We start from the raw sequence: 25,522 nt of genomic DNA, 5'->3' as shown, positions 1-25,522 counted from the left end.
GTTGATGGTCTGGTTGTAGGCAATGACCATCCTGTGCTTCTCCCCAGTCTTCACTTGAGCTCTCCAGGGGCTGTTGCTGGCCTCAATGATCCCCTCCTGCAGAAGCCGTTGGACCTCGGACCTGATGAAGGTCCTGTCCTGGGCACTGTACCGTCTGCTGCGAGTGGCGATGGGCTTGCAATCCGGGGTGACATTTGCAAACAGTGAAGGTGGCTCGACCTGAAGGGTTGTGAGGCCGCAGACGGAGAGGGGCGGCAGGGGTCTGCCGAATTTCAAAGTTCGGCTTTGGAGATGGCACTGAAAATCAAGGCCTAGTAACAGGGTAGTGCAGAGGTGGGGAGGATGTATAGCCTGAAGTTGCTGAGCTCTACGCCCTGAACTGTAAGGATCGCGACACAGTACTCCCGAATTTCAATGGAATGGGATCCGGGGGCCAGGGAGATTTTCTGGGTGACGAGGAGTAACAGGAGGGAGCAGCGCCTTACCCTAGCAGGGTGGATGAAACTCTCCCGGAGTCAAAGAGGCAGGTCGTCTCGTGCCCGTTGATCTTCACCATCGTCGTAGCGGTCACGAGGTTGTGGGGCCGAGACTCATCCAGGGTGATGGAGGCGAGCTGCGGAAGATGTTGGGTGGTCCTGGGCTGATCAGCGGTGGCAGAGGTATCAGCAGGCAGCGAACGGCCAGACAAGCAGGGGTCCTGAGGCGCAGTCCAAAATGGCACACATGGCGGGCGGCATCAAAGATGGCGGCGCCCATGGGCCGCACATGGCTTGTGGTGGAGAAGATAGCGGTGCCCCTGGATCACACGTGGGGGGTGTAGCAATGCCGGGCCTGGAAACAGCGGCGACCGACCGGGCTTGGCAAACGGAAACAAAGTGGCCCTTCTTCCCACACCTGTTGCAAGTCATGCTCCACGCCGGGCAGCGCTGACTGGGATGTTTGCTCTGGCCACAAAAATAACACTTGGGCCCCCCGGAGCTGGCTGGCTACCGCGTGGCGCAGGCTTGCGGTGAGCTCGAGTCAGCAGCTGGTGGGGGGTGTAGGCCTCCAAATTACGGGATGCCACTTCGAGTGAGTTAGCGAGCTGCCTAGTCCCTGCAAGATCGAGCGTACCCCCTTCCAATAGTCGCTGGTGAATGTACGTAGACTTCATGTCCGTGACATAAGCGTCTCTGATTAATAGTTCGGTGTGTTAGACTACCGAAACTGCCTGGAAGTCAGTTCCTACCGAGAGTCTGTAGGGCCCGCAAGAAATCGTCCAGAGTCTCTCCCGGGAGTTGCCATCTCGTGGCCAGGAGGAGCCTTGAGTAATGTCCCTTTAGAAGCGTTATCGCTTGTGTAGGTAGGCGCATCCCGGATGAGGGGAAAAATTTCAGGGCTCGCCCGTGAGTAGAGGACTTGGAGCTTCTGTGGGTCCGAGAGTTCTTCAGTGGCTGCTTTGAGGTAGCCTTCAAAGCAGGCTAGCCAGTGGTCGAAGGTGGATGTGGCACTGGCTGTGTGAGGGCTCAGCTCCAGGTGATCAGGCTTGATTAAGATGTTCACCTTTTAAAATTTTGTGCAATAAATTGATGTACCGTCAATTACCACACGACGAGAATGGTGAAACAATCGAGTCTTTACTGCACAAGATGTTGTGCCTCCTTCAGCTGGAACCAGAATGGAAGCAGCACAGGAGAGCAGACACTTTTATACACCGCCTGCCAGGAGGAGCCAGCAGGCGGGGATTTACTGTTATACCTGTATTACAGGGGCAGTACTGTAATACATGCAATGTTACTCGTGGTGTTTACCACACAGGAGGAAGCCCACGCAGACACGGGGAGAATGCGCAAACTTCACACAGTCTTCTAAGGTCGGAATCGAATACGGGTATCTGCCACCTTTCCCTGTTCCTATTTCTTTCTTGTGGCCTAAATGCAGCGTTTAAGACTTTTTATTTATTTTCATGCATTCATTTTAATCGGATTAACATTGCAGTTGTAAAGCTGCTCCTGACAGCTGACCAATTGTAATATTAATGTTTGAGGAAACATTACAGTGTCTGAACTGAAACCTTGGGGCAGGGGAACTTTGAATTTATTTGGAACCACCAGCAGTCGGAGACTTCTAGCGAGAAAATATCAAACCTTTTCTTTGCATTTTATTCTGCTTTATTCTGAATCTTATTATCTGTACTGTGATGCCATTTAATGTATTGCACATTATTATGTAGGCATATATATCAATATTTTCTCCTTCAGCTATCACTGCTCTCATATGTTCACAGGGAAGGTGAGATGTTCCAAGCTATGGATATTTCCATGGCAACTTCCACCACAACTCTGTAGTAATCAGCTGAAAGGAAATTCAAGATAGGTTATGCCACTTTTTTTTCAATATTTTACTGGACATACTGGATAAGATAACCTGGAACAGGCAAAACTCATGTGATGCAAGTAAAGCTACAAGTAAACCTGAATGACTGGCAACTTGGACTGAACTGTGTAACCTTAGGAGCAATGTCTCTACTTAACCACTTGCGGTAAGTCTGTCTGAAATATGGGGTGGGATACTCTGACCCCCCCCTCCGCTGGAATCGAACCTGGGTCCTCAGCGCCGTGAGGCAGCCGTGCTAACCACCGTGTCGCCCTGAGAGAGAAATAGTTAACGTTTCGAGTCCGCATGACTCTTCTTCAGAGCTCTCGTAATGTGAACTCTGTTTCTCTCTCCACAGATGCTGCCAGATTTGCTGGGTCTTCCCAGCATTTTCTGTTTTTATTTCAGATGTCCACCATCTGCAGCATTTCTTTCATCTTGGTCCGCGTATAATATTTTTCAAGGCCCATTTTCAATTTCCTTTCCCTTCCCCTGTGAACCTTGGCAGACTTGCTGCCCCATGTGCATCGGGGTCTCTATTCATAGCCCTTCCCATCTCACAAGTATTTGGTGCTGTTTCCTGGCACGCGATTCAGTGCTATTTCCTCTTTATTTCTTGCTCATCGACAACAAGTCAAAGGAATGTCATGCAAATCATAGACGTGATTATCCCAGCTTCCAGGCGGCAAATGGAAGATTTTTATTAAGATAGAACTGTTCAAAAGACACTGGTGGTGAGCGTGTTCATGGACACGGTAAAACAAGAGGTTGTGAATCAGGGGCTCACTTGTACACCGTTGGATTTTCTTTTTCAATGCAATCAATGAGAAGGAATACACGGCTGGATGTAAAACAGGTTGCCAACCTTTATAGCCCTTATCGTGCAGCCACTCAAAACCAATTTTAATGGTCATTTTCATTAGATCTCTGGTTTCCTTTCTTTCTCTTTTGTTGTGGAGAGATAGCTGGTCTTCACTTGACACGTATTTATACTGGTATCTTACCTGAGTGCCGAGGTTGGAGGTCAGGAACCTCAATTCCCAACAGTCTTCAGACTTCCTGTGTGTATGCACAGGCCAGGAGTGGGCTGCACATTCGCAGTTCTGCATCTTTATGTTCTTTTGACCTTCGCTTGAAGAAAAATTATAAAGGGAGCAAAAAAACTAGAATCAGGTGACCGAGTGCAGAGCATGGTAGCCAGCAAGTGTTTCAGGCAAGGAAAAAGGGAGAGGGATAGAGTGAGTTCCCAAACAGCCAAGTTTGGAGTCAGTGGGATCCCTGGTAATTGAAGAAGGCCATTAGGACTGAAGATCTGAAATTGTGCCTGTACTTTGGTGCTTGCATGAGTATTCGAGAATCCAGTGGAATGACGACCAGACTGAATCCTTGCGAGGTGGGCCATTGTTAATGCCATTTGAGTTTGGTCATTGAAAAGGACTCAAGAGAAGCCTTGAAGATGCAAGGGAGAAGTCAAATGTTGGTGACTGCATGCTGAAGCCATTGGAGCAAAGGTACTCCTGCAGTAGTATTCTGCTTGGTGTAGTCAAAGAGCTGAAATTATGCTTGTACGTTGATGTGTGCATGCACTCAGGAATCCAGGGGAATGTAACCTTGGAAGGCGATATTGAAACACAGCAAGGTGGGCTCTCATCGAAACCATTAGAGTTGGAACCGCTTTGGAGAGAATTCCAAGCCGAGATCTTCAAAGGTGAAGTTTGAAAACCTCATGAGAGAGGTGGAGTTTCAGTGAGATAGGTTGACTCACAGTGTTACGCATGGCTGTGTGGGTTTCTGAGAAATACAAGGGCCGGGATACTCCAACCCGGCACCGGGTCGGAGAATCCCCTGGAGGACCCGAGAATCATGCCCCACCGCCCCGACGCTGGCGTCCCCGTGCTCCAGCGCCAATTCTCGGGTGCCCGTGGGATTCCCGCCACGCCGGTCGAGGGCCGTTGACAGTGCCCCCCCCCGATGGGCCGAGTGGCCGACGAGTTTGGCCAAGGCCTGCCGGCATGGGTTACTCGGGTCCCACATGGCAGGACCTGGAAGGTGAGTGTGCGAGGGCCGTCCTGGAGGAGGGGGGATCTGACCCGCAGGGGGGTGGCACGGTGGCGTGGTCCGCGATCAGGGCCCACCGATCGGTGGCCAGGCTCATTCCATGGGGGCTTATTTTTCTCTGTGCCGGGCCCCTGTAGGGCTCCGCCATATTGCTAGGGGGCCTGCGGGGAGAAGGGAACCCCCATGCATGCGCGGAAATACTGCGCCGTTCCGGGCATATGCAAACTCGCGTGGGCCTTTTCGCGCCGGCTGGAGCTGCGGGGACCACTCCGGCAGCAACCTAGGTCCCTAGAAAGGGGAGAATATCCTCACTTTCGGGGGCCATTGACGCCGGAGTGGTTGGTGCCGCTTTTCACGCCGGCCTGGGGACATAGCCCCATTATTAGAGAATCCCGGCCATGGACTCTGACTTGGTCATATCTACTACTAATCAAATAGTATGATGAGTTCAACCACAGTTGGCTTTGTAATTCACATTTACTTGCCTACCCTGAATATCGGAGTATAAGCTAAATATTGTAAATTGTTCTATCTTTCTAACCTTGTCTAGTAAAGTCTATTTTTGTTTGTTCAAATCTCTTGGAATCTTTTGACTTTCTTCACATGAGCAAGTGTCAAGCTTTGTCTACTTTAAACAAAATGTTATCAGTCCCTAACCGGATCTTACCAACAAATTGGGGGAGGGGGGGTGGCAAAGGATGATAGCTCCACACTATCATTTGTCTTCCGTGTATAGATAAGGGCAGTGTACATATAGATTTCAGGAAATGTTCACTGGAATGTCTGAGAGTCTAAATAAATTATTCTGTCAAATACTGGCAAAAGATTCCCAGAAATAATTGACTAAATAACCATTGTGCCGCTATTGCTGCAGAAGAGCTTGCTTTTCCGTACTATCAATAAAATGACACAGCAGTATTATGTGAAACACGGTACCTGGTGAGGATGTTATTTGAAGACAGCGCCTCAGCAAATTTAACAGGAACATTGTTCAGTTTAAGTTCCTTTACGCAGCCAATGAAGTCATGTGTTTTTACTTGATCTGGTCGAAGGAGTATGGGGTCAATCGATTTGATTCCTCCGAATACCATACTATTTTTATCCAAATCCAGAGTTCTAAGAGTAAGACCAGGTAAGAGTGTATAAATTTGCAGAATTATGTTTTGAATCACATGATATGACAATTTTCGTAAGGTTAGTTGAACAGAATAAATGTGTTTGGACGGCTAAAAGCTGAATATACACTGATACCTCTCTGTGCCTATGCCTGGTGTGCTTGCAAAGCAGAACTGTGCTGGACAATCGTTGGTGCAATTATCCACTGTCAGGGATCCAACCTGTAAATGTAGCCAGAGAAAAAAAACAAGCTAGTTGCTGCTCACTTCAAGCACAATACCAATGAAACAAATATCTTGCACCATCACGTACCCCTCTCCCCCACCCAACACACACACACACACACTCACCACCCTACCCCTACCTCGGCACTCAGAGAAATGCTTCTCCTCCCATTTACAGTATTTTTTTTTACTATGAATGTTTCGAACATTCTGGCCTAAATTTCGGAAACTGTGCTGTGAACAAAATGTTGACAGATTACAAAAATGTCCTTTTGTGGCCTTCACTTTTCCACAATTGGCCTTTTTGACTGAGGCTGGCAATTTATTGCTAATTTTCTGCTGTGGATTCAGGGCCATTAAAAACTCAATTGCAACATACAACGTCCTCAGAGTCAGAGGACAGTTAAGTCCCATCAAACAGGCCGGGGTTTCAGCTCAGGCCCCTGAAGTGCAAGTCCAGTATTGCTCAACTCTTTAACTCCCCTGCAAATCATTTTAGCAACATCTTTTCTTCTCATTTTCTTTTGCTATTGCTTATGTTGCACCCAACAGGAGGTGATGTCAATGCCAAGAAAGCTGGAATGGAGCCTGTGATAAAATAGTAAGGGGGTATTTTGCACTGGGAAACACAACTTCTGTTTCTTTTCTCATTTCCATTCCTGCAGCTCAGAACTGATTCAAATGCATTAACAAACAACCGGGCAAACCACGCAGAACACAAAATTAAACATCCCAGAATAATGTAAAATATGACTAAAAAATGAGAAGAAAAGATTTTGCTAAAATGATTGCAGGGGAGTTAAAGAGTTCAGCAATATGATTTACATTAACATAATCTTTTGAAAATCCAATCCTTCATCTCTTTATGCTGAATAGATTATCTAGTTGTTAACAATATGATTATTGCACTTAGTCTATATTGCACACAGTTTTCTTTAGGTTTAGTCAGTTGAATGTGAACCATCACAATTGGGCAGAACACAACAGGTGGAATTCAAAAGGCCCGTTCACCACAGGCGCAAACCCCATCATGGCCGATAAATCTCATGAGAGCCATAACGGGATTTGCGTCAGCGGGATCTCAGCTTGAGATCTGCCCTGCCCCCCGCCCAGAAAGGACGTGAACCCAATTTCCATAAATTCTAATCAATTTAAATACACTTAAGCCCCTTTACCGCCAGTAATGTCCGCCCATTGCCTCATCCTCCCACCAGCGCGAATCACTGCGGGTTTTCAAAAATGAGAATCAATTGTGATGGCCACGTCGGGAGGACAGCCCCCCGGGTAGTGAGGGACATAGCTGGGCAGCGCTCTGGCTCTGCCCCCTGGCATTGCCAATCTGGCACTGCCAATCTGGCACTGCCAGGGATAGGCCCTCTGGGAAGTCCAACTGTAGGGTTCCCCTTATGTGCGGTGAGGGGCCCGATGGTTGTTTGGGGGGGGGGGGGGGGGGGGGTTGCACAGGCATTGGAGTGGGGGGCCCGTGACTGTGGAGGGTGTGGGGACGGAGCCAGTGATGGGGAGGGAGGTGGTTCCAATGAGGGTGGGGGAGGTGCTGTGATCTTTGAGTGGTGGGGGTTGAGGGATGTCCCCTCATCTGCCAGGGGGTCCTGATCTCCGTGAGTGGGAGAGTGGGAGAGGGGAGCCTACAAGAGGATCTTGAGATCGGTGCTTCCCCAGAATCCTGCCGTTGCCAGTGGGTTTAGGATCCCCACCCCCCCCCCACCCCCCCCCCCCCACCCCCACCCCCCCCCCCCCCCCCCCCCCCCCCCGCCCCCCTGCCCCACTCCCCAGAGCTGGCTGTGTGATCTCACCAATGCTTTGAAATTGCTTAATCGGATGAGAAATGACATGTGTAGCCAGTAGGTTTCATACAGCCTTTCTCACCTGATCCAGCACACTGTGCAATTGTGGGATAATTACAGCCACTGTCTTTCAGCTATGATTAATACCGGTCACTTAGGCCAATGCGTAACTGGCTGATTATCCATTTATGCCTCAATGTATGCTAATTAAATTTGTGCCATACTCCTGTAATTCTCTCTGAAGTAAACACTATCCAAAAGCATGATATTACAACTGAACAAATAGAACATAAGAACATAAGAACTGGGAGCAGGAGTAGGCCATCTGGCCCCTCGAGCCTGCTCCGCCATTCAATGAGATCATGGCTGATATTTTGTGGACTCAGCTCCACTTTCCCGCCCAAACACCATAACCTTTAATCCCTTTATTCTTCAAAAAACTATTTATCTTTATCTTGAAAACATTTAATGAAGGAGCCTCAACTGCTTCACTGGGCAGGGAATTCCATAGATACACAACCCTTTGGGTGAAGAAGTTCCTCCTAAACTCAGTCTGAAATCTACTCCCCCTTATTTTGAGGCTATGTCCCATAGTTCTGCTTTCACCCACCAGTGGAAACAACCTGCCTGCATCTATCCTATCTATTCCCTTCATAATTTTATATGTTCCCCCGCATCCTTCTAAATTTCAACGAGTACAGTCCCAGTCTACTCAACCTCGCCTCATAATCCAACCCCTTCAGCTCTGGGATTAACCTAGTAAATCTCCTCTGCACACCCTCCAGTGCCAGTACGTCCTTTCTCAGGTAAGGAGACTAAAACTGAACAAAAAACTCCAGATGTGGCCTCACTAACACCTTATACAATTGCAACATAACCTCCCTCCATCCCTCGAGCAATGAAGGACAAAACTCCATTCGCCTTCTTAATCACCTGTTGCACCTGTAAACCAACGTTTTGCGATTCATGCACTAAGACACCCAGGTCTCTCTGCACAGCAGCATGTTTTAATATTTTATCATTTAAATAATAATCCCTTTTGCTGTTATTCCTACCAAAATGGATAACCTCACATTTGTCAACATTGTATTCCATCTGCCAGACCCTAGCCCATTCACTTAAACTATCCAAATCCCTCTGCAGACTTCCAGTATCCTCTGCACTTTTTTATTTACCACTCATCTTAGTGTCGTCTGCAAACTTGGACACATTGCCCTTGGTCCCCAACTCCAAATCATCTATGTAAATTGTGAACAACATTGATCCCTGAGGGGGAATAATGGGATGTGTAGGATTTTGTCATAATCGCAATCTGTCAAGGTAGTACAGAAATAATGCTTTCTGATGGTTACCCAGGAAGAGCTCAGAAGAGGTGTCTCAGTGGCCCAGTGGTTAGCACTGCTTCTCACAGCACCAGGGACCCATTTTCAATTCCAGCCATGGGTGACTATCTGTGTGGAGTTTGCACTTTCTCCCTGTGTCTGTGTGGGTTTTCTCCGGGTGCTCAGGTTTCCTCCCACATTTCTAAAGATATGCAGATTAGGTGGGGTTACAGGGATAGAGTGGGGCTGTGGGCCTAGGTGGGGTGTTCTTTCAGAGAGTCAGTGCAGACTCAGTGTGCCAAATGGACTTCTTCTGCACTGTCAGGATTCTATGGATTCATGGCTTTTGCCACAATTCGTTTTGCTTCCCATTATTGTAACAACTATACTTCAGTAAAGCTTTTCATTTGCGAGATTTGATGTTTTAAGAATATTGAAATGACTAATAGATTTGAACGTTATTCTCCAACAGTAAGCGTCTCATTCCTTTTGGGTGGGTTTGGCGAAGGGAGCAGAACATCTCACCAGAGGCCCAAATTGCGTTTCACACCAGCATAAATGTGTGATGCAATTGACCCAGCCCCCTGCCAGTGACGTAACAGGAATCCCAACGGAATGTCATTCTAATACATTTAGATAACATTATCAGACCTCTACGCTTCAATCATCCCCCGCCCCTCCCACCCATAAGAAAATCCATTCAAGTCAGCGTGAAGCCAGTCTGACATAAATTATGACTGGTCTCCCATGGTGTGCATCTATCAGGCAGATCTCCAGAGACGCTCAGGTGAGTGCATCTCTCGGGGGGTGAGGTGACTGCTCAAGTGTGGTGTTTGTGTGAGGAGGGCTCCACAGGTTCATATGCTCTCCAAGAAACGGGAGTGCATTGGTGCCGGCAGCTTCAGTGCCGCTTTTCCCTCCAGTTGTCACTCTGCCAAATACAGGTTAAATTCCGCCCTGTATTTTTCCAGTTAACTTCATTCTTCAGCTTGGAGCTTATTTCAGTTCTGACCGAGACCATCCACCGGATGAGAGAATGAGTAGTTGAACCACTCCAAGGGTTTTCAAATATCCTCCTACAACTTCCCACTGAGGGATGTGTGAGCACCTATCAGTGAGTCACCTCCGATATTAACTCCTCCTTTGTTACATGACGCTCTGGAACTTTTTCCTGAGGGATGTACAGGGGCACATCAGGATGACTCACCCTCTGATTTTTTTTTTCCTTGACTTGTGCTGCTCTGTAATTGGTCACTAAGGGGAGCCTCAAGACGACTTATGTTCAATGTTTTCCTCCGTGTTGAGAGATGTCTGCCCCCCACTCAATACCTTCCCAAGAGACTGGGAACTCATTGTGTGGGGAATCACAAAGTTGAACTCATGTTGTACTACTCCATTTCGCAGAACATCACTGCATCATCACCCTGCCTTCAGCATTTGTCTTCTACAAAATAAATTTAGTGTACCCAATGTGGTGAATCATAATAGCATAATTCACACTGTTGTCACACATGTTGTACCATGCCTCTGTAAGCTCGGCACACGAGCAGTTGCGCGGCTCTGCCCCTAGGGGGAGGTGTACTGGGAATGTACAGAAGTTTGTACTGGGCTCCACCCTCGGCTCCGCCCATGACTCTTCCCCCCTCACTGGTTGTATAAAGCTTGGCAGTCGGAGCCTGCCTGCCTGTTCATCTAGAGTTCATCTCGTCACAGGCAGGCTCTGTTATAAGACGATTAAAACCACTGTTCACTTCTTTTTTTTTAATAATTTTTATTGAGAAATTTTGATTTTATACAACAATAACGCACCTTAGTAAAATACCGAAAATAACAATATATTAACAATCATATACATTCGCCCCATCCCCATGAACAACCCAGCATTTTAACAACAACGCAAATTAACACACTATAAAGTTACAGAATAAACACTACAATAATGCACCCCCCCCCCCCCCCCCCCCCCCCCCCCCCCCGGGTTGCTGCTGCTATTGACCCAGTTACCTATCTCTGAGCCAGGAAGTCCAGAAAAGGCTGCCATCATTTATAGAACCCTTGTATTGATCCTTTCAGGGCAAATTTGACCTTTTCCAATTTTATAAATCCCGCCATGTCACTGATCCAGGTCTCCACGCTTGGGGGCCTTGCATCCTTCCATTGTAACAGAATCCTTCGACGGGCTACTAGGGACGCAAAGGCCAGGACACCGGCCTCTTTCGCCTCCTGCACTCCCGGCTCCACCCCAACCCCAAAAATCGCGAGTCCCCACCCTGGTTTGACCCTGGATCCAACCACCCTCGACACCGTCCCCGCCACCCCCTTCCAGAATTCTTCCAGTGCTGGGCATGCCCAGAACATATGGGCGTGGTTCGCAGGACTCCCCGAACATCTGGTGTACATGTCCTCACCCCCGAAGAACCTACTCATCCTAGTCCCGGACATATGGGCCCGGTGCAGCACCTTAAATTGGATGAGACTAAGCCTCGCACATGAGGAGGAGGAGTTGACTCTCTCCAAGGCCTCCGCCCAAGTCCCATCCTCTATCTGCTCCCCGAGTTCCTCCTCCCATTTAGCCTTCAGCTCCTCCACTGACGACTCCTCCACCTCCTGCATTACCTTATAGATGTCAGACACCTTCCCCTCTCCTACCCACACCCCCGAAAGCACTCTGTCCATCGTCCCCTGCGAGGGCAGCAAAGGGAATCCCTCTACCTGTCGCCTAGCAAACGCCTTTACCTGCAGGTATCTGAACATGTTCCCCTGGGGAAGGCCAAATTTATCTTCCAGTTACCCCAGGCCCGCCACTGTTCACTTCTAACCACGTGTCACGTGAATTGATGGTCTCATCACCCAATTATTTTTTTTCCAATTAAAGGGTAACTTAGTGTGGCCAATCCCCCTACCCTGCACATCTTTTTAGGTTATGGGGGTGAGACCCACACAGACACGGGGAGAATGTGCAAATTCCACACGGACAGTGACCCGGGACCAAGATCAAACCCAAGTCCTTGGCTCCATGAGGCAGCAGTGCTAACCACTGCACCACCGTGTCACCCTCAGCATTTGTCTTTTTAGTATTTTGCTTTGATTGTTACATTCCAATAAGTTGAAAAATCCTCATGAATAGAATTGCACTTTAAACTGATGACAATATTGCTGCATCATGCGGTTGAAACACTGTAATATTTGTCTTCCGTAATCATTTAAAAAGACCAGAGATTATGTTCGCTAAGTCTTGTGATCCTGTGGAGATTCATAGAGTGTGATTACAAAATGTGGGTTATATGCAAAGCAGAACTATCATGATGCCATGCACATATGAAAATATATCTACAGAATCCCAGTGACCTAAAACCTGAGAATCAACACAATTTAACTCACGGTAAACGACGGTACAACACAGGATTGATTAATATGTGGAAAAATCTGCACAATCAGAGTAAAGCCTCCTGTGTAATCTGTGCTGAAACAAACACAAAACCTCGAGGTGTAAGGCACCAGCAGTTCTGTCAGCTGCCTGCAGTGCAGGCAGCAACGTGTTCATTCTCAGACCCATGGTGATGATTGCCCAGTCTTTATTAATCTTACTGTTTTGCGTTTAACCCCATGCGGACAAAAAACAGATTTTACTGGCTCTTGAGTTTGCCGATATAAAAAGGAAGAGAAATACAGATACTGTTACTTAAGGACTTATTTTGTGTGCGAGATGATACTATCATCTTTCTTTTGTTAACTGTGTCATCATGAAGCATTCCACAGATCAATACAGCCGTGAACTGACATAATGGGTGGAATTTCCCCCAGAAAATGGCAGTGTCAATCTCGGTGCGAAACCTGGCGCGATTCCCGTCGGCCCTAGCAACGCGGTCCAGACTGCAAATTTTCAGCACCTCAAAAAAAATTTCCCCATGTGAAATACGCCACGCCTGAGGTGAGAAGCTACTGCTTCTCCTGACCCCGGGGTCGTCTGAGCACTTCAATCAAGGGGGACGGGCATTTAAACAGCTGCACAGCACTTGTCATTCAAGCCAGGAGGATGGCAATGAGGAAACCAGCTCCTAGATTCATGGAGGGGGGCTTCACCCATATGCTGGATGCCGGAAGGAGGGACAGGCAGCAGCATACCCTTGGACAGCCAGGAGACCCTCCAGCAAGATAATGAATCTCGCTTGGGAGATGGTCGCAGCACTGGTCAGAGTCAGCAGGCAGCACAAGACGACAGGGGTGCAATGGCACAAGACGATGAATGACCCACTCAGTTCTGCCAGGTAAATTCTCCCTGTTTAATTTCTGCACTTCACCTTGATGTCACTGCTCAGAATGTCACCTAGATCCTGCATTCTGCCACCTAGAACGGCCCCAGCACCTCACCTCCCGCAAGCTTCCTCATACCCCCAACATCCTCTTCAGAACCCTTCCCTGCTTATGCGCAGTGCCCACAAATAACAGGTGTCATTGACATCTGACGCACCAAGCGGGTTTCTCATATCATCCCCATTTGTGTTCCTGCAGGAGATGCCCACCCTCAATTGCCGTGAGCGAGAGAAAATGGGTGGTGGGATGGCTGAGCTGAAGATCTTAATTTCTTTTGAGGAGAGAACCATGCAACTCTCAGGGGAGGAGCAGGAACTGGCCTGCACTGAGAGCAAGGTGGGCCTGTGAGAAAAAGGTAAGGAGCTACTAAACATTCATTCAGATAACCAATCTCAAATCAGTTTTGTGTATCCCAGACCATTGATCTGGTCATGTACTATTACCGTGTCCCTTTGCTAGCTGAATAAATAAGTGAGTCCTTCCCACATTGTGAGCAGGTGAATGGTTCGATCAGCCTGGCCCATCCACCAGCAGTGCTCCACTGCCTAACCTCAACACCCCCTTGGTGGAGATATCGGAGGGGGACACTGACGATGCATCACCTACACCGTCCACTAGAGACATACACCTCCGAGGGCAATCTTAGCAGGTAGGCTTCTAGGTCACTATCTGGTGAGCATCACACAGCTTCTGATGCACACCAGGTGGAGATAGGAACATCCCAGGGAAAGGACAGTCGGAGGTCTATTGGCTGTGCCCCAGGAGCCATGCCACTGGACACATTTATCTCTCAGCTGCTTGAGATCCAAAGGCAGAGCTGGGAATACTAGGAGGTATACCAGGTGACTGCAAGGCCAAATGGAGGAGACCCAAAACCTTCTGTCACAGGAGATGGTGCTGGCAATCCACAGCACCCAGGCCAACACTGCAAGGGTGGCAGCCGCAGTGGAAAACCTGAGGCTCAGGGACGGATCCATGGTGGGAGAACTCCAAAGCATGGCTCAGTCCCTGAGGACCATGGCTGAGGGCTTAAACTCCATGGTTCAGGCAATGGGGGGCCTCCAGGACTGGCAGTACTCACTCCAACTGCTCCTCCATCCTACTGAGATCGAATATTTCAATCGCAGTGGTAGGAGTCAGGCATGATTGTGTGAACCCTAGACCCTCACTCCTAATCCCCATATAGAGCAAGGGGACAAAGGTATGCAGTCGGGGAGTCAGCGTGCTGGCAGAAGACAGACAGGAGTCAGGCATAAGCAGCAGCTGAGGAGCATCATAGACTATTCCTCACTGTGAGTTGACATCATTCTCCTGCAGTAACCGTGATGGCACAGGGGGCGTTTGCCCTCTGCCACCATGTGGCACCAAGTCCGCATGGACTTGGTACATGTGCCACACAGTTTCTATCATAAGGCTCCGATGGCAGATGGTGTCAGACAGCGCCATGAAGGGCATACGAGTCCAGTAGACCCGTGGTCTTCATCGGTGCCTTTGTGTCTGCTGCATGGCTGGTGTGACCTCTGGCCCCAGATCGTGCCTTGCAGCCGCCTGGTCTTACATAGAACATACAGTGCAGAAGGAGGCCATTTCCCATCAAGTCTGCACCGACCCACTTAAGCCCTCACTTCCACCCTATCCCCGTAACCCAATAACCCCATCTAACCGTTTTGGACACTAAATGCAATTTAGCAAGGAGAATCCACCTAACCTGCACGTCTTTGGACTGTGGGAGGAAACGGGAGCACCCGGAGGAAACCCACGTAGACACGGGGAGAACATGCAAACTCTTCACAGACAGTGACCCAGCAGGGAATTGAACCTGGGACCCTCGTAAACCACAGTGCTAGCCATGTGTGCTACCGTGCTGCCACAGTGCTTAGTAAGGTAGCCAGCCCCACTGGCTTCACCCCGATATTAACTGGAATCCTGCAAAGGATGGGAGTGTGACAATTGGAGGATTTTAGGAATAAATAGTGGGACAAATTAAGAGTTAAAAGCCAGGGGGTAAAGTATGTTTGGCTGCAATGGTCACATTTATAAAAAGGATGTTATTTTTCTTAGCAGGTGAAATTGATCAGAAGAGTGTGGATTGACTGGAGAGGCCCCTGAGCAGTTACTGTGATTTGCAGCATTCAGAGATGTGTATTTCAACTTGGGGAGATGAGGTCATTGCTGGGTGGAGCTCAGAAAGACAGAGAGGTAGGGAGTTTGGAGAGAGAGAGAGTTGAGTTATGATCTGCCTGACTCTGAGTCCACCATTCTTTCCAAGTCGGACATTTAAAATATTATTACTTTTTTATTTTTTTAATAAAAAAGTAATAATATTTTAAAGCAGAGCAGTCTGATCTAAGACAAGGAAGAAGCTTTGGCAAACTCGTTGAAGCAGCTAATTGATGATATTCAGCCAGAGTCTGAAAGGGTTCCAATTCTGTTTTATAAAGCACGTATAACTCTAATTTTAAGGGCTGTATTTTTCTTTTCTTTTTGTTCAATGGGAAATGTATAGTTGTGTCCAGGGGAAATTGTAAGCTGTTATTTTTGTGTGTGAAGTTAAAAGTTTAATATTGTATTCATTTTAAAGTTTTGTTTTAGAAATACGAAAGCCGACTTCTGGTGGCAGCCATGGAGTGAGTTCTTCACATTTGGATGCTCCCCAGGGTTTTTTTTTGGTCCTTTTCCCCATGTGCTGGGCAGATGTTTTCCTGTGAAAAGGTGTAGAGGTGGTGAAGGTAAGTTATGCTCCACTGGTAGAGTCAGTGGATGGATTCAGAAAGAAGCTGCTACAGCACGAAACTCTTCGTGCGACACAGGAAAAGATGCCAGAGCGTTAAGGTTCAGCCTACCAGCCCAATGGTCGACGGAACAGCTGTTGGGCTTCCTGAATGAGAAGTTTAGCCAGCAGAGAAGAGAGGCTCAGGAAGAGCTGGCGAAGGTGGTGGACCCGCTCAAGGGGAGGATCAATTGGGTGGAGCTGAGGCTGGAGACCCAGAGCCAGGCAATCCAGAAAGTGGAGGAGGTGGTGGGGGAGCACGAGGAGCAGCTTACCTCATTGGCGGCGGAGATCGGGATGATGCGGCAGACCCCGAAGTGGCTTAAAGAAAAGGTGGATGACCTGGAGAACCGCTCCCGCAGACAAAATTTAAGAATTGTTGGGAATCCAGAGGGCATTGAGAGAGCGGATGCTGGTTCATATGTAGGCAAAATGTTGGAGCAGCTGACAAGGGAGGGGGCCTTCGGTCGGCCCCTGGAGGTCGATCGGGCAAACAATGTTCCTGGGCCCTCAGGTGAGGAAGCCGCAGGTGAACGGGCCGCCGAGGGCAATGGCGGTGAGGCTACATCAGTTCCTAGATAAAGAGAAGATCTTGCGGTGTGCCAGGCAGACTGGAAGGTGCACCTGGGAAGGTAATGAGCTCTGGGTATATCAAGACCTGAGTGCGGAACTGGCCAAGGGGAGAGCTGGATTCAACAGAGTCAAGGCTGCCCTCTTCAAGAAGGGAGTGAAGTTCGGGATGCTGTACCCGACCAGCCTTTGGGTGACCTATAACAGCCGTGAGCATTATTTTGGGACACCAGAGGAGGCATCGGACTTTTTGAGAGACAATGGGCGGGATTCTCCAATAATAGTGCTATATCCCCATGCCGGGGTGAAAACCGGCGCCAACCACTCCGGTGTCAACGGCCCCCGAAAGTGAGGAATTCTCCACTTTTTAGGGGGCTAGGTTGACGCCAGAGTGGATCCTGCAGCTCCAGCCGGCGCAGAACGGCCGGTGTGAGTTCCGCATGTGCGTAACGGGCGGTTAATTCTGTGCATGCGCAGTGTTTCACTTCACCGCACCGGCCTTCGGGCAATATGGCAGAGCCCTACAGGGAATTGGCGTGAGGAAAAGAAGGCCCCCATGGAACCAGCCTGCCCGCGGGCCAGGCCTACCGTGGCCCCCCCCCCCCTCCCGGGTCGGATCCCCCCGCCCCCCGGACGGCCCCCGCACACTTACCTGTCAGGTTCTGCCGTGTATGAGGTGTGTAATTCACGCCAGCGGGACTGGGCAAAACTTGTCGGGCACTCGGCTCATCGGGGCCTGGAGAATTGTCAGGGGGAGCGCTGTCAACGGCCCCCGACCGGCGTGGCGAGAATCCCACTGGTGCCCAAAAAACGGCGAAGCTGGCATCGGGCCGGAGGGGCGGGATTCACGCCTCCCCCCCCCCCCCCCCCCGGGGGATTCTCCGACCGAAGGAGGGGGAGGACATTGAACTTTGGAGGAAATATAGGGGGATGTGGGTTCTCTCTGTCTTTTTGTTCTATTGTTTTTTTCTTGAGGGGATGGGTAGGGGAGAACTTCTCTTCCTTGAGGTATTTTTGTGGGTTTCTGTGGTGGGATGTTGGAGGAACATGGAGTGTGAGTGCACCTTTTTCTTACTTTATTGTATCTGGGCATGAACCATCGGGGAGGGCCCGGGAACATTGTGTTCCAAAGTCTCTCCAGTGAAAATCCAGTGATATGTCGCCGCGCCTGATGGACCTGCTAAATTATAGCCAATGTACTGACTGAAGACAGGTGCATGTGAGTGACAATTGTCATTCATGTGAGTGACAATTATCTTGGGGTGGTTATGACTGAGCTGTAATCAGTCAAATGCCTGCAATACTCTCTATGCATCTCCTAGCCCCTTTCTGGTTGGTATCATGGTAGGTTATCTCTACAGTTTATGCATTTCTGAAATAAATAAGTATGGCTGCAAAGTCAAAAAACAGCTGTGGCTCATTCACTTGCTCAACCCAGGTCCTTGTCGAACTTGTGCAAGAGAGGGGAAGGGAAGACGGGAATTGGAAGGGAAAATGTAATTTGTGAGGCAATCAGTAAAGGGCTGGTAATTCAAATAGTAGAGAGCAGCTGTCTTTCATTTTTATATGTATGATAAAGGGATGTGTTGTTAAAGGGGTGATCAGTGAAAAACAAACAGGCAGGCAGTTAAAATCACCCTGGAAATTTACCTGGCACTGTCCATTCTTTAATTTGAACCTGCCCTTCTAAGCTGAAGAATTGCACACTCCCTAGACATGAGCCCCAGTCTAGAGAGTAGCATCACCAAGGTTGGTCAATGCATCAACTGCGAGACAATCAAGGCAGTGATGACTGAATGGTAACATCATTGAGCAACAGAAAATCGAGGACATTGACCACTTCCCCTACATAGGAAACAACATACGCAGTGAGGGTGATGTAGTGATCAACTTTCACACAAGAATCTACAAAGCAGCCTTGGTTTTCCAGCAGCTCCACATGTTCTGGGTAGCCAACACCATCAACATGGCCCTGAAGCTGCGATTCTACATGTCCATTGTAGCGCCAACTGCAATCCATGCCAGCGAGGTGTAAGAGAGCAGCAAAGGTGCCACGTAAATTGGATGCCTTGCTGCAGTGCTGCCTACATAAGATCCTGGGCAGCACAAAGAGAGACAGCACCACCAATGACGAAATGCTACAGAGGTCTGGGCAGATCCCTCTACTAGCAATCAAGGAAAGAAAACTCATTTGACTGTTCCATTTCAAAGGGGAATTTGAGCACAGGACGGAGCCCGTTAAGGTGTATAATAAAGTTCTTACTTTAGCTGCAGATTCAAATATATGAAAGACATCCTTTTAAGAAACCTGCAAGGGATTGTGGCATTTTCAGGTTGGCATGTTGTGACTCATGGAGTGCTGCAAGATTCAGTGCTGAGGTCACAGTTGTTTACAATCTATATTAATGACTTCGACCGACAAAGAGACAGAGAGTAATGTATCTATGTTTGCTATTGATACAAAGCTCGGTGGAAGTGTAGGCGGTATGGACACAGAGACTGAAAAGGGGCAGAGACAGATTTAGATGAGTGGGCGGCAACAAGATGCCAGGCTTAGTTTTATGTCGCAAAGTGTGAGGTTATTCATTTTGGTCAAAAGAATAGAAAAGCAAAATATTTTTAAAAAATATTTAAATGCAAATATTGATGCCCAGAGAGACTTGGGTGTACTCATACAAGGAATGCAGAAAGTTAGCGCACAGGGGCAGCAAGAATTAGGATGGCAAATGGCATGTTGACATTAATTGAAGGGGATTGAAGTAAAAGAATAAAGAAGTCTTAATCTTTTTTTTATTATTGTCACAAGTAGAGGGCAGCACGGTGGCCTAGTGGTTAGCACAACCGCCTCACGGCGCTGAGGTCCCAGGTTCGATCCCGGCTCTGGGTCACTGTCCGTGTGGAGTTTGCACATTCTCCCCGTGTCTGCGCGGATTTCGCCCCCACAACCCAAAAACGTGCAAGCTAGGTGGATTGGCCACGCTAAATTGCCCCTTAATTGGAAAAATGATTGGGTACACTAAATTTATTTATTTTTTTAAATTGTCACAAGTAGGCTTACATTAACACTGCAATAAAGTTACTGTGAAAAGCCGCTAGTCGCAACATTTGGCGCCTGTTCGGGTACATTGAGGGAGAATTTAGAATATCCAAATTACCTAACAGCATGTCTTTCGACTGTGGGAGGAAACCGGAGCACCCGGAGGAAACCCACGCAGACACGGGGAGAATGTGCAGACTCCGCACAGACAGTGACCCAATCCGGAAATCAAAATTGGCGCTGTGAAGCAACAGTGCTAACCACTGTGCTACCGTCCACTTACTATAGTTGCACAAGGTATTGGTGAGGCCACATCTGGATTACTGTGTGCAGTTTTCGTCTCTATATTTAAGAAAAGATATATTTGAATTGGAGGTGGTACAGAATGTTTAACAGATTGGTCCCGGGGATGAGAGATCATCCTATGATGAATGGTTAAGTAAATTGGGTCTATACTGTGTAGAGTTTAGAAGAATGAAAGGTGGTCTCATTGAAACATACAACAATAATAATAATAGCTTATTGTTACAAGTAGGCTTCAGTGAACTTACTGTGAAAAGCCCCTAGTCGCCACCTTACGGCGCCTGTTCGGGAAGGCTGGAAAAGGGAATTGAACCCGCGCTGCTCGTCTTGTTCTGCATTACAAGCCAGCTGTCTTAGCCCACTGTGCGAAACCAGCCCCTACATGATTCTGAAGGGGCGTAACAGGGTAAATACTGAGAGGATGTTCGACAGGCTCGACAGATTGTATGGTTGACTCCTGCTCCTATTCCTTGCGTTCTTGTGAAAGGTAAGTTTAAATTATTTTGGTGGGACCAAGAGGAACAGAACTGTAATCTAGTCTGCCCGGCTATCATGAATATCCTGTCACCCAGAGCTTACCCTGGCTGGCCTCTGGGTGAACTGATACTAGACTGGCCTGAATCCTCACAACTGCGTCAAGGTGCCCTGGTGGATGCCTGAGGCTGATCAATGCGGACCTCAAAATGGGCCTCTCATTCTGGAGCGGTTGCTCAGTCAGTGTACTCCCCCAGTCAGCAACCCAAAAGTTAAAGTCTATCGCTTTGTTGCAACAGATTTGATCATTCTGGCAAAATCCCACATGAGGGGAAGAAACGAATATACAAAATTAGTCGGCTGAAAAAGACCAGCGTAAACTTGATTTCCATGGCTCAGCATCCAACCTGAGACTGAATGCAAACATTCCGTTGTGTTTTGGCTCAGGAGTTCACTTGTAGCCCGCAACAACACTTCTGTTCTGACAATCTGAAAAATGACCTTAATCACTTGGTACTTAGGAAGGCCGTGTTTTCTAAACCAGGACACCGTTGAAATTTACACTGTGATACGTGTCGGCATTTAATCAAATAATGTCATAAATAATCTCCCAGTAGTTACTGGTGTCCTGAATCTCGTTGACAGAGTTATATTTACTGAAGAAAGCCTGTGAGGTTCTGGTGGCCGTGCTAAGTTACATGGTGTCAGCCAATGCAGTAGTGAGTGGAGAGAATATGGGCTGGATCAACCTTATATCTCAGGTAGGCCAATCATTTACCCAAATTACCCTCCTTCCTTCACTGGTGGTAAAATGGATATCTCTGGGGTTGTATTGCCCCCCAGGTTAATTGCCATAAACATAGAACATAGAACAGTACAGCACAGAACAGGCCCTTCGGCCCTCGATGTTGTGCCGAGCAATGATCACCCTACTCAAACCCACGTATCCACCCTATACCCGTAACCCAACAACCCCCCCTTATCCTTACTTTTTAGGACAATACGGGCAATTTAGCATGGCCAATCCACCTAACCCGCACATCTTTGGGCTGTGGGAGGAAACCGGAGCACCCAGAGGAAACCCACGCACACACGGGGAGGACGTGCAGACTCCGCACAGACAGTGACCCAGCCATCAGTGAATCAGTTGGGTTTTTATGATAATCTAGCTCCCTTCATAACCATTTCTGCCACTCGTCCACATATTGCAAAATTCTTTAACACATGAACCAGGCAAGTCTGAGAATCTTCAGACAAATGTGGAAGATTGACCTATCACCCAGGCTCATTCATTAGAACTGGAAGAGTACAACTATCAGCAGGAATGGTGTCCTCTTTGGGCGGGGTTTCCCAGTCGCGCCCGCCCCAAGAACGGAAATTCCCACCCACGGTCAACAGACCTGTAAATGGTCCGTCATATTGCCCATCCAGCCTGGGACCAGAAAGTTTAGCTCTTAACAGGCTTCACTCTAATAGGGATAGGTTAGTCCGAACAGGATAATGGATACTCACCATTGTTGGTAAGCTGCATAATGTCATTAACAGAATCCCAGCACATCCTTGGATATGTCTGTTGCCAGATTGTGTGTAAATTTAGAAAATTGGGATGTGCTCCAATCAGGAGAGTGTGTGCACACCAAATCGGACAAATAGAGGTGGGATTCTCCAAAAATGGGGCTATGTCCCCATTGCAGTATGAAAACGCGGGCGAATCAGGAAAGTCCTGAGTGATTCTCCTACCTGAAGGAATCCTCCGCACTTCCGGGGGCTACATGTGCTACATGTCACTGTACCTCAGTACATGTGACAATAAACAAATCCAATCCAATCCAAGTGTATTATTGGGGTCAATTGGCTAACAAGCCGAATTGACCTGAGATTTTCTATTTAAATATGGAGGGTGGTCTGCCAATTCCGATGCCTGCATTATGGGGCTAAGCTTAGGGGTAAGTGCGAAGGTGGTGGAATGGGCATCTGCTCTATTTTATCTGCCCCCCCTCCCCACACCAAGCTCCTTGCTGAAAACATGCCTGGGGGTGGGAGGGGGGGATATATCAAATGAACGCAGTGACTCTACTAAATGCCATTGGATTTCTACAAAAGCGTTCTCAGGAGAAAAATGGCTTTGGCTTTAAGCTAATGATCTCAGCTAAAGAACTTAAGTTTTTGGATACAATCAGTGAAACTTTATTGACTTTGTTTGTTTCTTAATCTGCACTTTAACTTTGCCAAGTGTAACATCTGATACCCTGTAAAGTCATGTTTCCTTCTGCAAGCCTGGGGTTTAAGTGTGTGTCTGCGCACGTTAGTGGGAAGTGGCACATATTCAGACATTTTTGCCTGGCTGGTATTAGCACAATAAAACTAACCCCTTACATGTTTACATTATAAATGCCTTTTTGGCTTAATTCCTACAAGCTGCACACAGTTACTTTTCAATTAAAGTACATGCCGAATTGACAATACAGCATCATTTTGAAATTCCAAACCAATGCTGAAACCAAACAGGGAGTGGGAAAGTAAACCCACCTAGCCCTCCTCTGTTGCTGAGAGTGTAGCGGTGTTAGGTGGTTTGTACATTGCTAAAAGTGACTGAAATTGACAGGGAGTGAGTGGTAAGAGACATGCCAAAGGGCTGTGTGTGATTTCATAGGTTCTATTCAAACAACTTGCTCCCTATCACGAGTGCTGTGGTTTCTATATCCCTTGGCCTGACAGGAAGAAGGAGCAGACTTCGGTGGTGGAGATGGGGTAATTGAGTGTTTTTTAATGCGGCGGCAGATAGATTCTTGTTAGGTAAAGAAATCTAAGGTTATCGGGGTTAGATGGGAAAGAGGAATTTGAAACCCAAACAGATCAGCAACGACCTTTTAGTGTGGCATAGCAAGCTTGAGGGGCCGAATGGCCCGCTTCTGCCCGTATTTCATATGTTTGCATGTTCAATACAGAGGAGGAAAAGCTGCTCTCAGAGTGAGCACTGCGGGGTCGGTGGAGAAGGATATGCAGTAGGAGACCAAATCCACCCCGGATCTTAAGGGAATAATTCTCTAATTCAATCTCAACGATGCACAAACAGATGTCTCCATTTCACTAAACAGGCTCCACTGAAACCTGCCACTTCTTCAGCCGTCGAGCAGGACAAGGGTGGTATTGTCAGTGACTGTGAAGGTGACCGTGACAATGGGCTCCTTCCAGGTTGGAGCTGGTGACATTTGCAACAGCTTCTGGTTTGCCGTCCGCTATTTCACCAGGGAGGTCACTGAGGCTCTGAAGAGAGCAGAGACAGTTCTTTCCCTCATTCCATGTCGAAGCAGGTAGAGAAAGCACAAGGCTTTGTCAGGAGTGTAGACTTCTCCAAGATGCAGGATAACAGCGACTGTGCACATGTCACAACCTCATCCTCGGGCTAGCTGGCAGCTGTACCACCCTTGTCCCCTGCTGTGGCACAGCTGACTTCTGCTGGGTGTCTCACTACGTATAGAACCCACCTCAAAGCAACCTTTTGGTATACACATGGTGTCAATATCCGATTTAGTGAGCAAGTGTGACCACAAATGATCCAGTTAGCTTGCGGGCTGGGTCGGGGGCTGTGTAGCATGTTGGGGAGTGTTGTTTCCTCAGTGACCATCTAGGGGGTATCACCACTGGTGACTGATTCCTGGCCAGGTCACTGTCGGAAGACTCGGATGCCTGGGTTTCCACCTCAGAGTCGGAGTCTATTACCTCTCGCATCTCGGTGTTGGGGCCATAGGACCATAAAACCATAAGACATAGGAGCAGAATTAGGCCACTCGGTCCATCGAGTCTGCTCCGCCATTCAATCATGGTTGATATTTTCTCATCCCCATTCTCCTGCTTTCTACCCATAACCCCTGATCCCCTTATTAATCAAGAACCTATTTGCCTCTGTCCTAAAGACACTCAGTGATTTAGCTTCCACAGCCTTCTGCGGCTAAGAGTTCCACAGATTCACCACCATCTGGCTGAAGAAATTCCTCATCTCTGTTTTAAAGGATCGTCCCTTTAGTCTGAGATGGTGTCCTCTGGTTCTAGTTTTTCCTACAAGTGGAAACATCCTCTCCACGTCCACTCTATCCGTCCACTCTATCCGTCTCTATCTTATTGTAAGTTTCAATAAGATCCCCGCTCATCCTTCTAAACTCCAATGAGTACAGACCCAGAGTCCTCAACCTTTCCTCATATGACAAGTTCTTCATTCCAAGGATAATTCTTGTGAACCTCCTCTGGACCCTTTCCAAGGCCAGCACTTCCTTCTTTAGATACGGGGCCCAAAACTGCTCACAATACTCCAAATGTGGTCCGACCAGAGCTTTATACAGCCTCAGATGTACATCCCTGGTCTTGTATTCTAGCCCTATTGACATGAATGACAGCATTGCATTTGCCTTCTTAACTGCCAACTGAACCTGCACGTTAGCCTTAAGAGAATCATGAACAAGGACTCCCAAGTCCCTTTGTGCTTCTGATTTCCTAAGCATTTCCCCATTTAGAAAATAGTCTATGCCTAAATTCCTCCTTCCAAAGTGCATAACATCACCCTTTTCCACATTGTATTTCATTTGCCACTTCACTGCCCACTCTCCTAGCTTGTCCAAATCCTTCTGCAGCCCCCTTGCTTCCTAAATACTATCTGTCCCTGTGGGGTTTGTCAGGCTCTTTATGACGCTGAAAGTGGGGGCATCACTGGTGGTCAGAAGAATTACCATCCGGTGATCACCACCAATGACATCATTCGCCTTAAAAAAACAGCGCAAGCACTCGCCGTACTGAGTCCAGTCCTCTACACCCTCATTAAATACATCGAGTCTGCCAAAGAGCGGCATTTTCAAAATGGTGCAAACTTTATTCCTTCGTGAAGAGTGGTGGTTGTGCACCAAATAGTTAGTTGCACCGACTGTAATTCCATTTATCTTCATCGCAAATTTTGTAGTTACAGAGTCTGGAAAGAAGAGTTTGGGCAATGGTTTATTTCCAAAGGAAATTGCTTACAAATAACAGTGCATGTCCCAGTTGGACTACATTGCAACTCGGCTCCGACTTGGGCCGGCTTTTATGGTACTGAGTTAACTAGCTCACTGATGGGCCTCTGCACCTCAGTGGGGGGAGCTCATACTCCTTATGGTTCATGGGGAGACTAATCAGGCCACCCTGTG

The 25,522-nt window shown here is 48.0% G+C and overlaps 1 protein-coding gene across 1 annotated transcript in view; it reads right to left on the bottom strand.

Moving 5' to 3' along the window:
* LOC119977660 (protocadherin Fat 4-like) overlaps positions 1-25,522 on the bottom strand; it is a 221,533-nt gene that overhangs the window by 96,860 nt on the left and 99,151 nt on the right. Inside the window, exons 11-12 of the mRNA XM_038818825.1 lie at positions 5,665-5,750; positions 5,350-5,529 (exon numbers count right to left, since the gene is read on the bottom strand). Of these exons, the coding sequence (XP_038674753.1) occupies positions 5,350-5,529; positions 5,665-5,750 (266 nt within the window). The remainder of the gene's footprint in view (positions 1-5,349; positions 5,530-5,664; positions 5,751-25,522) is intronic.

The sequence above is a fragment of the Scyliorhinus canicula genome, chromosome 14 (genome assembly GCF_902713615.1).
Source record: "Scyliorhinus canicula chromosome 14, sScyCan1.1, whole genome shotgun sequence".
NCBI classification, from domain to species: domain Eukaryota; kingdom Metazoa; phylum Chordata; class Chondrichthyes; order Carcharhiniformes; family Scyliorhinidae; genus Scyliorhinus; species Scyliorhinus canicula.
The sequence above is the reverse complement of the archived record's forward strand: the minus strand, read 5'-3'. Positions and strand labels throughout refer to the sequence as shown.